The sequence below is a fragment of the Hypanus sabinus genome, chromosome 18, assembly GCF_030144855.1.
Source record: "Hypanus sabinus isolate sHypSab1 chromosome 18, sHypSab1.hap1, whole genome shotgun sequence".
In the NCBI taxonomy this organism is placed as follows: domain Eukaryota; kingdom Metazoa; phylum Chordata; class Chondrichthyes; order Myliobatiformes; family Dasyatidae; genus Hypanus; species Hypanus sabinus.
In genome coordinates this window covers 57,430,877-57,446,743 of record NC_082723.1, presented here as the reverse complement: position 1 = coordinate 57,446,743, position 15,867 = coordinate 57,430,877, and the positions used below count along the sequence as shown (strand labels likewise).

The 15,867-nt window shown below is 43.3% G+C and overlaps 1 protein-coding gene across 4 annotated transcripts in view; it reads right to left on the bottom strand.

The window, feature by feature from the left end:
* LOC132407620 (tubulin beta chain-like) overlaps window positions 1-15,565 on the bottom strand; it is a 54,121-nt gene extending 38,556 nt beyond the window's left edge. Inside the window, exon 1 of one of the 4 annotated variants that reach the window (XM_059994394.1) lies at window positions 14,288-15,565. In XM_059994394.1, the coding sequence (XP_059850377.1) occupies window positions 14,288-14,353 (66 nt within the window). In that variant the 5' untranslated portion in view covers window positions 14,354-15,565. Of the gene's footprint in view, window positions 1-8,839; window positions 12,283-14,287 lie in introns of those variants that run through there. The other 3 variants (XM_059994395.1, XM_059994396.1, XM_059994397.1) reach the window with 3 other exon arrangements.
* Between the last annotated feature and the right edge of the window lie 302 nt (window positions 15,566-15,867).

Genomic DNA, 15,867 nt, shown 5'->3' with positions numbered 1-15,867 from the left:
TATTGACACTACTGTGTATACCTGATATGATACAATAGCCCATGATGGTTAGGTTAGCTGTTGTTTTTTTTTGTGGGGGGGGCTTTCTACTTTTATAATACAGTACAAGTTTGGGAGGTTATTATATCTGTGTTATTAACTGTTCGTATTTGCATTCCAACCTTATTAATTATGTACTCTCAAGCTCTCTGTATTTGCTGTTTTTCTTCTTATGTTTGTTTGAAAATTAATAAAAAGATTTTTAAAAAAACTCTTGTTCCCATAGACACCCAATCTCTGCTTACTTGGGTTAAATCTCTGAAGTGTACGTGGTATATTTCTGGTTAAGTCATTCATTAGCTTGACTGCTCATCATTTTAATTGACTCTTAGTATTTGTGTATCATCCTAATGCAGAGGTCCCCAACCTTTTATATGCCATGGGCTCCTACCATTAACCAAGGGGTCTGTGGACCCCAGGTTAGGAACCCCTGGTAATTCATGGTTTTTGTTTCAAACAGCAAACTTTTTACCTCATAATATTCCATCCACAAACCATTCACAACTTTCTGAAATGTTGATTAGCCGTGCAGCCAACATTGACACCACCTTTCTAATGCTATTCCATTCAATCTTGTCTTCTTGCAATGTTCCTATCCTTTTTAAAGTATTTTCAGTATTTAAAGCAGTACAGTAATAAGCTTTCTGACATTCAGAATTCCTGATTGTTTGGTATTATGATCACTTGGTAATGCTACCCACCCTCAAAATCAGCTCACCAGAGTGCCAGTTCCCACATTCCCCATAAGCTCCCCAGGCCCCAATTCTCAGTCTCCCGTTCCATCCACGAGGCAACTTTCACACTCTTTTCCATCACCAAGATCCCAAATCCCTTCGCACTTACCTCGGTCTCAGTTCCCGTGCTTCCTTTCCACTTACTGGTGTCATGATTTCTGTGCTCATTTTCCTCTCCCTATGTTCCTGGCTCCACCACTCCTTTTAAACTTAACTGGTTCACTTGATTTTTATTTAAAAAGACAGCACAACATCTAGAATTCAAATGCCTTGGAGTAAAAATGGGGTAACATCTGAACATCTGAGTGACTGGAAAATCTGCCAACCCAAAGCCATGGTGCTAAGTGTCCTGAATTATTGTGTTTATTGTACTTATTCACACCTTGTTCTGCATTCTAAATTAAATCTTTGGAATCATCTCTTCTGATATTTTGACCACCTTTACCCACCTATTGTTCTCCAGCTACTCAAACAGAATTGGCCATTTTAGAAGTGAAATTTGAAGGAAGAATCCAAGATTAATGGCAGGATTCTTGGCAGTGTGGAGGAACAGATGGATCTTGAGGTCCACATCCACAGATCCCTCAATGTTGCCGTGCAAGTTGATGGAGTGGTTAAGAAGGCATTTGGTGTGACTGTCTTCATTTGTCAGGGGATTGAGTTCAAGAGCTACGAGGTAATGTTGCAACTCTGCAAAACTCTGGGTAGTCCACACTTGGGATATTCTGTTCAATTCCAGTTGTGTCATTATAGGAAAGCTATGAAGCTTTAGAGAGCATGCAGAGATTTATCAGGAGTCCTGAAGAAGGGTCTCAGCCCAAAACATTGACTATCTATTCATTTCCATAGATGCTGCCTGACTTGCTGAGTTCTTCCAGCATTTTGTGTGTGAAGCTTTGGATTTCCAGCATCTACAGATTTTCTCTTAAATTACCAATATACTGCCTAGACGAAAGAGCATGTCTTAGGTTGAGCAAGCTAGGGATTTTCTCTTTGGAGCAAAGGAGGATGAAAGGTGACTTGATAAAAATGTACATAATGACCAGAGGCATTGGTAGAGTGGACATCCAGTGACTTTTTCCCCAGGGTGGAAATGGCTAATATGGAGGGGGCATAATATTAAGGTGATTGAAGGAAAGTAGAGGGTGAAGTCAGAGGTAAGTTCCTTACACAGTGTAGTGGATGTGTGGAACACATTGTCAAGGGTGCTAGTAGAGGCAGATACATTAGGGACGTTAAAGAAACTCTTAGATTAGCACAGGGATGATAGAAAAATGGGGGAGAGCTATGTAGGAGGGAAGGGTTTAGTGATGTCACAGTTCTAGATGCTGCCTAGACATTCTTTGGATTAATGACACGGAAATTGCAGAATGTAGAACCAGCTGCCTTTCCTGAAGCCAATGTACAACATTCCAGTTCATCTCAAGCCTCGGTTCTTATCACTGCTCTCTTTCTCATTAATTCTTCACATGCTATTACTAGCTCTAATTTTTCTTCTGTCAGCTTTCCATTACTCCAGCCTTATCTCAAATCAATAAATGAGATCAAATAATAATCAAACAAATCAATAAATAAATGAGGACCATATAATTATCAAAGTACTATCCTCTATTACTCCAGCTCAGATGCACCCATCACCCAGCCTTTCATCTCATTACCTTTCAAAGTAAACAAATGGAACTGTACATTTAATCACCTTTTTCTAAGTTGAGTTACAATGTCATAGAGGTCAGTTTAACTGTATTCCTACATAATTAACTGTGCACAATTTAACAGTTACATTGGTAATTATCTTGGGGAATTCCACTGTGACTTTGTGAAAGATTGGCTAATACCTCAGGTACAGCCAAATATGGGTGTCAAGCACTAAAATGTATACCTGATGTTAATATCTACCAGCTTTGTGTATCTTCTCCATATCAACTGATTACACTGAAAATAAATAAATACCCTAATAACAAAATAAGGGTGGGAATTGGAGGGGATGGCAGATCAGCCTTTTTGGATAATTAGCTAGAAATTAAATAGCCCCATTATGAAGCACTATATAAAATCTTTGCATGTTCAGAATCAAAATCAGGTTTATTATGACCAGCATGTGATGTGAAACTTGTTAACTTAGCAGCTGCAGTTCAATGCAGTACACAATCTAGCAGAGCGAGAGAGAAAAATAATAAATAAAATAAAACATTATAATAAATAAACAAATCAATTATGTATATTGAATAGATTATTTTAAAATGTGCAAAAACAGAAATACTGTACATTAAAAAAGTAAGGTAGTGTCCAAAGCTTCAATGTCCATTTAGGAATTGGATGGCAGAGGGGAAGAAGCTGTTCCTGAATCACTGAGTGTGTGCCTTCAGGCTTCTGAATCCTACCTGATGGTAACAGTGAGAAATGTGCCAATGTCCAGTGAGTCCATAGAAAATGATCATTATCTTGTACAGGAGGCAGCACAGATCACCATGGCTCATCAGAACTCAAGCAGCTGCCAATAATTAGTCATATAGTAACAATGAGAGGGCTTCCAGAGTTGACCAACAGTAGCAGCACACACAGTAACTATCAGAGAAAACAGAAGCAGGAGAGGAAAGGCCGCAAGCCACACCCTTTACTTGTTTAAGAGATAAGCACATTGTGTCAGTGGGGTCATGCAGCCATTCAATGCATTTGCAGAAGGTCACAGGAATCCTAACTTCTACTACAACAACCTTATTTACTAAGATGAGTGATGCAACACCAAAACTTCTTAATGATATGTCATTCACACCAATATTCCTTCTAAATCACAAGCTGTCACCCATACAAGATGCACTGAGTTTAGAAATGTTGTTGAAAAACACTTAAATTGGAAAAGTTCAACCAATATTTAAGCTGAGGGAGGGGCAAGGAAGCATTCTTGAGCTCACTTGTAGAGGCTTATTTTGTGATACCAGTGGTATGTTGTCGGTATCAGTTCTGGGACCTTAACTGTTTGACATATTAATTAATAATTTGGGTGTGAATGCAGGAGGACTAATCAGTAAATTCACAGATGACACAAACACTGTTTTTATTATTATGAGGATAATAGTCTTAACTATAGAAAGATATTAATTAGTAACACAGACAGATCAATTGTGGATGGAATTTAATCCTGATAAGTGCAAGGTGATGCATTTTGGGAGGATTAATAAGGGCAAGACATATAATGAATGGTAGGGCTCAAGGGAATATCGAGGGACAAAGAGATCTTGGTGAAGAAGATCTAAGTATTTCTGAAAATAACAGCATAGGTAGAGATAAAGTGGCAAAAAAGAGCCTTCATCAGAAAGTGCACAGAATCGAAGAGTAGGAAGGTTATGGTAGGTTATAACACATTGATTAGGTAACAATAATTCTGGTTGCCAAGTAGAAAGCACAGAGGAGGATGATGTCTGGGATAGAGAGGCTAATTTTGAAATTTGAAAGGCTGGATTTATTTTCCTTGGAGCAGAGGAGTTCGGGGAGGGGTGAGCCTACCGATTGTGATATGCAAAATTATAGGAACAATAATATGGTAGATAGCATTGGGGGTTACAGCATCTACAGCTTCAATTACTGAGAGGCCTCTCCACCACCCCAGCTCAACCACCTGCACAGGAAAAGGAGCAGTAGAAGCTTGGTGGCAAGGGCAAGAATGAAGGTGATGGACGGCAATATTGTCCCATTGTGCTTGACTGCATTAAGCACAACATTAGATACTGGAAGCCCAAGGGAAGAATGTACCTCAGAGGAGTACCTCATGGTACACAGGAGCAACCTGCTCTAGTGGCAGGGGGCAATTGGCATTCTGGGCTAGTGATTCGCCAGACAGGCTACAGTGTCCAGGAAACTCTAATGAGGAATTTGGGAGAGGCCCACTTTTGAGAAGGCTGGTGCAAATGCATAATGACCAGAAACAGTCTACTACCAGGAGAAGCAACACTGAGCTCCAGCATTTGTTAAGGGCGGCCTAAACCCAGGACATCTGACAACGGCAAAATGAAGTGGGAGAAGAGTGATGGGATTTGAAGGGCCTTAATGATCATGAAAAACCCTCCCCAGCATTTGGGATGGAATATATCCCACATTTATATGCTGGGGACTTGTGCCACCCACCAACCAAACACACATCTATTACCCCAACATTGCTACCAACCAAATTCACCTACTGGAGCCTAGCTACTCAGTCCAACATGACAACCTTATCCAAATCTAGTCTGGAGCTTGTGAGTGAGGGCAGGGTCACAGCAAATCAGAACACTAACTCATTCCTCAAGAAGTCTGAAAATAATGAAGGATAATAGTAGAATTGCAACCTGGGAAAGGCAAATAGCGGTCTCAAGCACTCAATAATTGTCCACACACAAGGAGCAATTTACAGAGGCCAATTATCCTAACAACGTGCACAACTTTGGGGTGTAGGAGGAAACCAGAACACCCAGAGAAAATTGGAACACGGGAAATTGATGAAGTCACAGGAAGAGCATTCAAATTCCACTAGTTGCTCCTCTGTGCTGCCCAAATTTTTTTTGTGGTAACTGAGCATTCCTAGGCCTGTGAAAGTGGCTTCCAGAGACTTCTGCAGTAATTCCACTGAGAAATGTGAGGTGCCCTTTGCACAGCACTGAAATGAAGTTATGGGAAGGAACAACTGTCAAACAAGCCCAAGACCAAACCTGTGAATTTGTTTTAGTTCTACAGCACAGGACAGGACCACATCCATGCAACCATTAAGAGCCCATCTATATTAATCCCATTACCATCACTCATCATATCCATCACTCTCAGCAGAGAGTAGTGCAGACAGCTCAGTATTCAGTATTCACCATGGAAAAGGATCTTGGTGATTGTAGTGATGACTTGCAGAGAACTGAAAAGCCTGAGCATGTAGATATTAAGAAAGAGGATGTACTAGAGCTTTTGGAAAGTATCAAGTTGGATAAGTCACCGGGACTGGATGAGATGTACCCCAGGCTACTGTGGGAGACGAGGGAGGAGATTACTGAGCCTCTGGTGTCGATCTTTGCGTCATCGGCGGGAACGGGAGAGATTCCGTAGGATTGCAAGGTTGCAGATGTTGTTTCTTTATTCAAGAAAGGGAGTAGAGATAGCCCAGGAAATTATAGACCAGTGAGTCTTACCTCAGTGATTGGTAAGTTGATGGAGAAGATCCTGAGAGGCAGGATCTGTGAACATTTGGAGAGGTATAAAATAATTAGTAATAGTAAGCATGGCTTTGTCAAGGGCAGGTCGTGCCTTACGAACCTGATTGAATTTTTTGAGGATGTGACTAAACACATTGATGAAGGAAGAGCAGTAGATATAGTGTATATGGATTTCAGCAAGGCATTTGATAAGGTACCCCATGCAAGGCTTATTGGGAAAGTAAGGAGGCATGGAATCCAAGGGGACATTGCTTTGTGGATCCAGAACTGGCTTGCCCACAGAAGGCAAAGAGTGGTTGTAGACGGGTCATATTCTGCACGGAGGTCGGTGACCAGTGGTATATCTCAGGGATCTGTTCTGGGACCCTTACTCTTCTTGATTTTTATAAGTGACCTGGATGAGGAAGTAGAGGGATGGGTTAATAAATTTGGTGATGACACAAAGGTTGGAGGTGTTGTGAATAGTGTGGAGGACTATCAGAGGTTACAGCAGGACATTGATAGGATGCAAAACTGGGCTGAGAAGTGGAAGATGGAATTCAACCCAGATAAGTGTGAAGTGGTTCATTTTGGTAGGTCAAATATGATGACAGAATATAATATTAATGGTAAGACTCTTAGCAGTGTGGAGGATCAGAGGGATCTTGGTGTCTGAGTCCATAGGACACTCAAAGCAGCTGCACAGGTTGACTCTGTGGTTAAGAAGGCAAATGGTGTATTGGCCTTCATCAGTCGTGCAATTGAATTTAGGAGGTAATGTTGCAGCTATATAGGACACTGGTCAGACCCACTTGGAGTACTATGCTCAGTTCTGGTCACCTCACTACAGGAAGGATGTGGAAGCCATAAAAAGGTTGCAGGGGAGATTTACAAGGATGTTACCTGGATTGGGGAGCATGTCTTATGATAGGAGGTTGAGTGAACTCAGACTTTTCTCCTTGGTGCGATGGAAGAAGAGAGGTGACCTGATAGAGGTATATAAGATGATGAGAGGCATTGACAGTGTGGATAGTCAGAGACTTTTTCCCCAGGGCTGAAATGGTTGCCACAAGTGGACACAGATTTAAGGTGCTGGGGAGTAGGTACAGAGCAGATGTCAGGGGTAAGTTTTTTACTCAGAGAGTGGTGAGTGCGTGGAATAGGCTGCTGGCAATGGTGGTGGAGGTGGATACAATAGGATCTCTTAAGAGGCTTTTGAATAGGTCCATGGAGCTTAGAAAAGTAGAGGGCTATGGGTAAGCCCAGTAATTTCTAAGGTAGAGACATGTTCAGCACAATTTTGTGGGCTGAAGGGCCTGTATTTTGCTGTAGGTTTTCTATGTTTCTATTTACAGAGATAGGTGTGTAAAAAAGACCTGAAGGATCATTGGGGACCCAAGTCACCCCAACCACATATTGTTCCTGCTGCTACCGTAGGGAAATGGTACTGCAGCTAGGACCAACAGGCATCAGGACAGCTTCTTACACCAGGCCATCAGACTGCTTAATTCATGCTGATGCAACTGTATTTCTATGTTATATCTACTGTTCTGTTATACATCTTTATTATAAATTACCATATTTGCACATTTAGACAGCAATGTAATGGAAAGATTTTTACTCATGTATATGAAGGATGTAAATAACTCAATTTAGTCCATAGCCTGTCAAGCCTTATCAATACAAGCATCTGAAAACATTTTTGACACACATATTAGCATGGATCGCTACCAAAAGCATCTACTCAAATTTCTGGAGGTATGTGTAATCTCGAAATGTTTACCCTCTTATTCTACTCCACTTTAACATGTCCCATTACATGGGACTGAAATAATCCCAGCCCAGAAAGAAAAAGTCTGGCATAAACTCATTGGGTTGTAAGAACTTCTACATTGAAGAAAAACACTATGTGATTGAATATCTACATATCAATATGGCATATTATCGAGGATCATGGTTAATATATTGATGATCAAGTCATGCAAATAGATAACACTCAAGATCGTTTCACCGTTTGATTCAAACTTCCATTTTTTTCAAGAATTGTTTCATTAATCTCATTGGATTTCAGAACAGTTGACATTCAGAAATTTAAAAAATTCAAACATGTCACAAAGAAATATTCAAATCAATAAAAAACATTTATTATCGCTGAATTCCCTCATCCATGCTGTTGACAATGCTTGAGATCAGCTTCCCACCGTCTCTCTGTCATACAGTAAACTTAATCGCTCTGCCTAAGTATCTTAAGACTTATTTACCCATACATACACATTCTTATTTTATGTGGCTCCTTAACAAGTTGGGCGCCATTCTGGAGCTTTCAGAGACTCCAGCGCCAGGGTATATAGATGAAGGTGTTCTGGGGACAAGTGTAGGGGAACTGCATGGGATAGCTCCAAACGAACAAGCTACCCAACTGGGCAAACCAATAATTCTACCGGCCTTACTTCCTCTTTTGCAGAGGATCAGGGTCAAACATTGATTTGCTCATGCACTTGTTAAGCACCTTATGCGTAAATACAATCTGTCCTTGCACCTTTCCAGGACCTTAGCGCTCTACACAGCAGTGAGGTACTGCTTGAAGTGCTCCAGTAAAAGGCATAGGACAAACTAGTCCCACAGAGACCCTGTGGAAACGGTTTCTGAACCGTTGGTCGCTTGATTTTGGCCCAGCCGCCAGTGGGACGTCCCCTTCCATGGGATCCTTGGTGCAACACCCAGACCCAGGTGGCTGTACGCCGAGGGCAGCAACGCTTTTCTAAAAGGCTCGCCACCGGCAGTCACGGGCACGCCGGCCGGGGGGCGCGCCCAACGGCATGGCCGCCTGAAGGTGAGGAGGAGCTGAGCCGTGCACCCGCGCCCATCCCCTTCTCCCCAACTTCCCCTAATCCTAAAGCGGCGAGCTCTACAGACCTTGGCCCCGATCTGGTTGCCGCACTGGCCGGCTTGCAGATGCACGATTTCTCGCATACCGAAGCTCTCCCTACACTACTCCTGCCCGTGACAGGTCGCTCAACTGAGCTCCCAACGCCCGCAACTTTGTTGATATAATCCGCGTCATCGCTGCGCAGTTTCTATTGGACATCTCCTTCCGTCAATCACATATATTGCCTTCCCATTGGCCTGATCTAATCCCTTCGGCCTTGATTAGTTTTGAGCGGCTGTTGCCTGGTGACGGAAAGGCGCCGACCCGTCACAATTACTCCTGTCATCTCACAATGTGCTATTCGTTGTGCCACAAAGCAACTTAACCGCCTCGACGTTCAAATTGTCAAAACAAAATAATACTTTAAAAATATAATTCTTTACAGTCCCAGGATATGATCTGTAATAGTCTAGTTAAAAAGCCTACTGAACACGTAGACATGTCTGATTTGTTGGGCAGGTGTAAGGTGGCTTGATGAACCCTAAAATAGGAATACATTGTGCGTCAAGATCAGTTCTGTTCATTACAAAAAAGAAGCTTCAAACTGTTCCTTTTGCTCATGGATTTATATGAATGTAGATTAACTGAGCAAAATAGCATTGCATCAACCATTTGGTCCTCCTGGTGTTTGACCACATTTCACAAAACTACGTGGAACCCAGGGCTTTTCATCAGGCACAACGCATGATGATTGGGATACTGGGCCCATCTTGATAAAGTGCTGCATTATTGAAATTGCTACCCTTTGGGACGAAATTTTAAAGTCTTTTTTCAAATGACCCAGGGAATCCTTTCAGGAATCAGGGAACGATTCCAATGTCCAATCCTCCAAAATTCCAAAATTCCAATCCTCCAGCAGAGTGTTGGTCTGATAGTCAATACCATATATTCCATGTGGCTATACATCATAATTAACTAGAATGGAATGCTCATTTTATACTCTTGATGTAATGTACATATGCCCGGTTCAACTGCTTCTATTATCCTTCCTTCAATATATTGTTTTTTCCCTCCCTCACGTACTTATCTGCCCTGTCAAAGCCACTATGCTATTTACCACTGGTAGCAGATTCCATTTTCTAAAGGGATTACTCCCACATTCCTATTGTATTTATTGTCCCAATGAAGGAACACGGCTCAAAACATAGACTGTTTATTCCCCTTCATAGATGCTGCCTGAACTGCTGAGTTCCTACGGTAGAGCAGATTCAGGCCATTCGGCCCATCGAGCCTGCACATAGCTGATGTATTTATTGGCTATTATTTTTATATTTATGACCCCTAGATTGGGCTTCCTGAACTTGGTATGTCCCCTCAGTTAAACCTTTTCACAATAGTACTGACTATCTAGTCGCCCTTCCCAGTTCTAGAGAAAACTGTTGAGTCTTTTGAGATAGGTAGAAATTCTCCATCCTGCAACCATCCACGTGAATTGCTCTTTGCATTTTCACCTCTGTCTATATTGCAGGGCAGCGAAAGCCTGTATTAGAAACATGCTTAAAATAAAGGTGCAGCATGAAAATGACACAGTAGAGAGGACAGTCAGGAGGAGGAACGGTAATGTTCTGGAGCTTGTTAGCATTTCGGAAGAGGAGGTTGCTAAGAACATAAGACATAGAAGCAGATTTAGTCCAGTCAGCTCATTGTCATTCCATCACCCCTTTCAATTGTACTCTCCTGCTTTTGCTCTGTAACCTTGGAACAGGGGCTCAGATAAACATGTTTACCATTTTCTTAGCACTGAATAAAGTACTAGATGAATGGGGGATAGCAAGTGCTTTTTTAAAATTAAAATAGAGCAGCAGGAATAAGTCAGCTAACTACAGGTTTTCAAGTCTTACATCAGTGCTAGGGAAACTACTCGATTGAAAAAAAATCTAAGGAACATGATTTATCTTCAAGCAGAGGTTGAATGGGAATAGACGGCATGGCTAAATTTAAGTCAAAGTACACTTATTACCAAAATATGGATACTTTATACAACCTTGAGTTCTGCAAAACCCTGACTCACAAATTGGATTGAGTGTTTTGAAGAAAGAATTAAGCATATTGATGAGCAGACTGCAGTAGATGTCTACCTGTACTCCAATAAAGCTTCTGAATCTTTAGTAGGGTCCTTAGTGGTGGGTTGGTCCAAAGGTTTAGAGCTTGTGGGATTGGGAAAAAGCTGGGAAATTGGATCTAAGCTGGCTTGGTAACGAGGCAGCCTGCGAAGAGCGGTGTACCACAAGGAATAGTGCTGAGACCTTAATGACTTTGGAGACACAGTGCAGAACAGGCCCTTCCTGTCCAATGAGCCACACCACCCAGCAACCCACCTATTCAACCCTAACCTAATCACAGGACAAATTACAATGACCAATTAACCTACTAACCAGTACATCTTTTGGATGTAAATATAGGAGATACATAAGTAAATTTGTAGCTGATACACAAATTGATGGTGCTGCAAATAGTGAGGAAGGCGGATTAAGGCTATAGCAGGATACAGATCAGCTGGAAAGCTGAACAGAGCAATGGCAGATGGAACAATTCTGACAAGTACAAGGTGACGCATTAAGGCAAGGCAAGCAAAGGCAGGAAATGCACAGTAAATGGTAAAGCCCTAGAGAGTGTGATGAAGCAGAACGACCTCAGGTGTATGGAATGCTTGCCTTCATCGGCAGTGGCACAAAACATAAGAGCAGGAATGTGTTGTTACAACTTTGGGAAACATTGGTGAGACTGTGTAAAGTTCTGATAGCGGTGCGACGGATAGGAAGTGATGTGCTGGAGAGGGTGCAGAGATAGTTCACCAGTGTGCTGCCAGGATTGCAGAGAGGCTGGATGGCTGCTTTCCCCGACATGGAGGAGTGACCTGACAGACCTCTACTCATTATAAATTTGCAAGTGGGATAGAGAGGAGACAGAAAGGAAGAGTCTATTTCTCATGGTGGGGATGCCTGTGACAAGGGGGCATAGGTTTAAGATGAGAGGTAGAAGCTTTTGAATGGATCCGACATGGATCTTTTCCACAGAAGATGGTTGGAACTGGAAAATGCTGCCAGAAGAGCTGGTGGAGCAGCAGTTTGACAAAAATCCCCATGTGAATCGCCAAGCCAAAGGACCTAATACAGGTAAATTAGGCAGAACAGGCAGCAGAGACAATGATGGGCTGAAGAGCCAGCTTCTTTGTCTTAGTGACTCTAAATAGTTAACACGTTATTTTGGCATTTCTTATCCTTGATAGGACCAGGAAGGTAATGCATAGGTGCTGAGTCGGGAGGAGGTTTCAAATAATTGGCTTTGAGAAGGACTCCCTCAGAAGATTGCTATAAAGTCTGCTTTGCCAAAAAGATGGGCACCAGCTCAATTTAATATCTGAAGGCAGCCCAGAAAGAAAGATATCTAAATGTTGTTCGCACACCAATGTGAATCAGAAATGGTACAAAGTCAGAATTTGAGGCTCATTGTTTGAATGCCCTTAGCCTTTGTAACAATGCAGGTGAAATAACGTCATAAATATAAATAAAGATTCAATCCAATAGTTATTACAGAATGTGTTCATGAAATGTCCAAGGCTAGGACTTAAATAGTCCATGATACTTGATGTTTAAAAGAGACGGGGGAAGCCCTAATATTGAAGAATGCGATGAGGACAGGGGACAGGGGAGGAGAATCTCAGCTCAAAAACTCAAAGCAGAGGCAGAATGGATAGAGTTAGGAACTGGAGATATTACAAAGATATCGATATTAATTTTAAGTGACGCTGTGGAAGTTGCAGCGAGGGCTAACAGAATGGTTTTATTTTTATTTTGGGATATATAGCAGAACAGGCCCATTCAGACCTCCAAGCCACCCCACCCGGCAAGCCCTGACCATCCTGGTTTAACCCTAACCTAACCATGGGACAATTTACAGTGACTAATTAATCTACCCGGTCGGTCTTTGGACTGTGGGAGGAAACTGGAGCTCCCGGGGAAGACCCATGCATTTCACTGGGAGGCTGGGAATGAACTCTAAACTCCGATGTCCCGAACCGTAATGGCATTGAAGAAACTGCTACACTACCAAGGTGCCCAGGCAAAGGTTTGCCTACAGAACATGTGAGGTCAACCCAAGCAAGGGAGGCTTTTTTCAGAAGCATCTTTGAAGATCATAGATTCTGTTTGTACAGCAGGGACCAGAGCCTTTGGGCATACCAAGACAATGGTGCAGATGAAGGATTCTAGTGTTTACAATTTTCAATTAGTTAGTTACTTTCCTGGAGTATTATTCATTTCTAATGCGGAGATTCTATTGGCTGTTAATACCTGTAATATTATAGTGTGATTGTGGATTGAAGATGCAAATAAGGAATAAGGAACACACACAAGGTTACCAGTTAGTCACTATCCATATGCAGCTAATCAATTTCTGTATAAAAATCGCATTTCTTTGTTCAAACTTTGTAACAGTTTGGTGACAGGGCTCCTTGTCCACAAACAAATAAGGTGAGATTGAGGAATGAGTGTGAGTTTTCAGAGTCTAGTTAATCGGTGATGACAATGCATCACTCCACAACATTTCAGTCAATCATAGATTTGATGATTTCACCAGGTGAACTCACATAAGAACAAAACAGGCTGCCTTTGCCCGATTAATATTGTTGCATTTTTAAGAGATACACACAAAATTCTGGAGGAACTCAGCTGGTCAGGAAGAATCTATGGAGGGGAATAAACAAACGATGTTTCAGGCTGAGATCCTTCATCAGGACTGAAGAGGAAGGGAGAAGAAGTCAGAATAAGGAGGTGGGGGAGTTCAAGTTCATAGTTATCTGCCTGTACATACATACAACCAAATGAAACAGTGTTCCTCCACAATAGGTATATTACACATAGCACATAAAATAAAATATTACCACAAAGAAGCTCATAATTCAAAATGCACCACAGATAAACAGTCAACAACTCCCTGTCCTAGTGGCGAGACCTCAGTGATGGGAGAGTGTTCGTTAGTCTCACAGCCGCTGGGAAGAAGCTATTACCCAGTCTGGCAGTCCTAGTCCTGATGCTCCCGTACCTCCTTCCTGATGGTAGTGGGTCAAAGAGATTGTGGAATGGGTGGTGGGAAACCTCAACAATGCTTTGAATCCAGCACTCCCAGTAAATGTCACCAGTAGAGGGGAGGGAGACCACGCTGATCCCCTTGCCATTTTATTTCTATCCTCTGTTGGGTCCGATGCCTCGCAGCTTCCGTACCACACAATGATGCGGCCGGGCTCCCGAGGAATGTTGCTAGATAGGGGTACAATAGATAGGCCTTGCATGCCTCAGCCTCCTCAGAAAGTGCAGTGAGGAGGTGTTGTGGGTCCAGGGTAGATCATCCGCTATGTGCACTCCAAGGAACTTCGTGCTCTTCACTCTCTCGTGGCAAAGCCGCTGATGCGCATGGAGAGTGATATATATATATACCTGCATCATGATGAAGTCCACAGTCATCCCTTTTCCGCATTGTGACTCAGGTTGTTCTCGCACCATTTGACAACCCTCTCTGCCTCCTCTCTGTCTGCCGACTCGTCACTGTCGCCGATGAGGCCGACCAGTATTGTATCATCAGCGAGCTTGATGATGCGGTTTGAGCTGGACCTGGCAGTGCGGGCGTGAGTCAGCGTGGGACTGAGCACACAGTCCTGGCTGTGAGTGTGGGGGTCACCAGTGCTCCGTGTGATATTCCTGCCGACTAGGACTGGCTGGCCTCTTTTTGTCAAGAAGTCCAAGGTCCAGTTACAGAGCGGGAGGTGAGTCCCCACAGGGACATTTTACCCACCAGCCTCTGAGGGATGGTCGTGTTAAACACCGAGCTGAAGTCGGTGAACAGCATCCTGGTGTACGAGGCATCGTTTTCCAGCTGGGACAGGGCGGAGTTGAAGCCCAAAGCTGTGAGATCATCAGTTTGAGTGGCAGGCGAACTGGAAAGGACCCGATGTAGCTGGAAGATGGGATTTAATAGGATCCATTACTGTACCAGCTGTCATAACACTTCGTGATTGTTGGATTCAGTGCCATTGGCCACTTACTGTCGCGCTTCTGGGCACCGGAATGATGGGTTTTGCCTTGAAGCCGGCAGGGCCAGTGGATTGTTGCAAAGAGATGTTAAAGATGTCCATTAGGACTTCTGTTAGCTGGGCCACACTATCCCTCAACTCCTGACCAGGGATGCTGTCTGGCTCTCGGCTTTGTGTCAGTTTATCTTGGCTGGGAACCTCCTCCCCTCGGCTGCGACCAGGCAGAGTGCCTACTCCTCCGGGGGAGAGAAGGGGCTTTCCTCGATGTCGCATCATTCATTCCGTCCGGTCGTACATAGAACTCATTCCGCTCGCTGTTGTTGATACACAGGGTGGAGTTGTAATCTGCTACGGGTTTTACACCTCGCCACATCTTCTGTGTGAACCTGGAGCCCCAAAGGTGGCTGCGAGTTTTCTGTGAGTACCCTCGCTTTGTCCTCCTGATGGCATGGGAGAGCTTCTGGGAGTTGCCTTCCCCCCCCTGATCTGGAGGGTTGAAGAGAGCGTGAGAGTACTGATCCCTAAGTAGTGCACGAACTTCTGCAGTCAGCCATGGCTTCTGGCAGTGCAGTGTTTAACCATGGGAACCAGTCGCCGATCCTGCAGGTACATTGACGCAACGATCGTGGGTTGCCGCCTCCCTGGATCGCTGCAGCCCGTGCTTCAGAAACAGAGCAGAGGTCAGGGCCCGTCACGCTGGTAAAACATTGGCGGGACTGTTTTTAACTTGACACGATTGAAGTCGCCAGCAACAATAAAAAAAAACATTGGGGTGAGTGACTTGGAGGTAGTCGAGGGGTGGTGGGGTGGGGGGGGGGGGAAGAGAGATTAAAAAAAAGCAACAATCACAACGGCAGTGAACTCCCTCGGTAAGTAGAGGACCCGCACTTCACCATTCACAGATCTATCTGTGGTGAACAGTGAGTCTCCAATACCGAGGCGAAGACAAACACGAGGAAATCTGCAGATGTTGGAAATTCAAGTAAC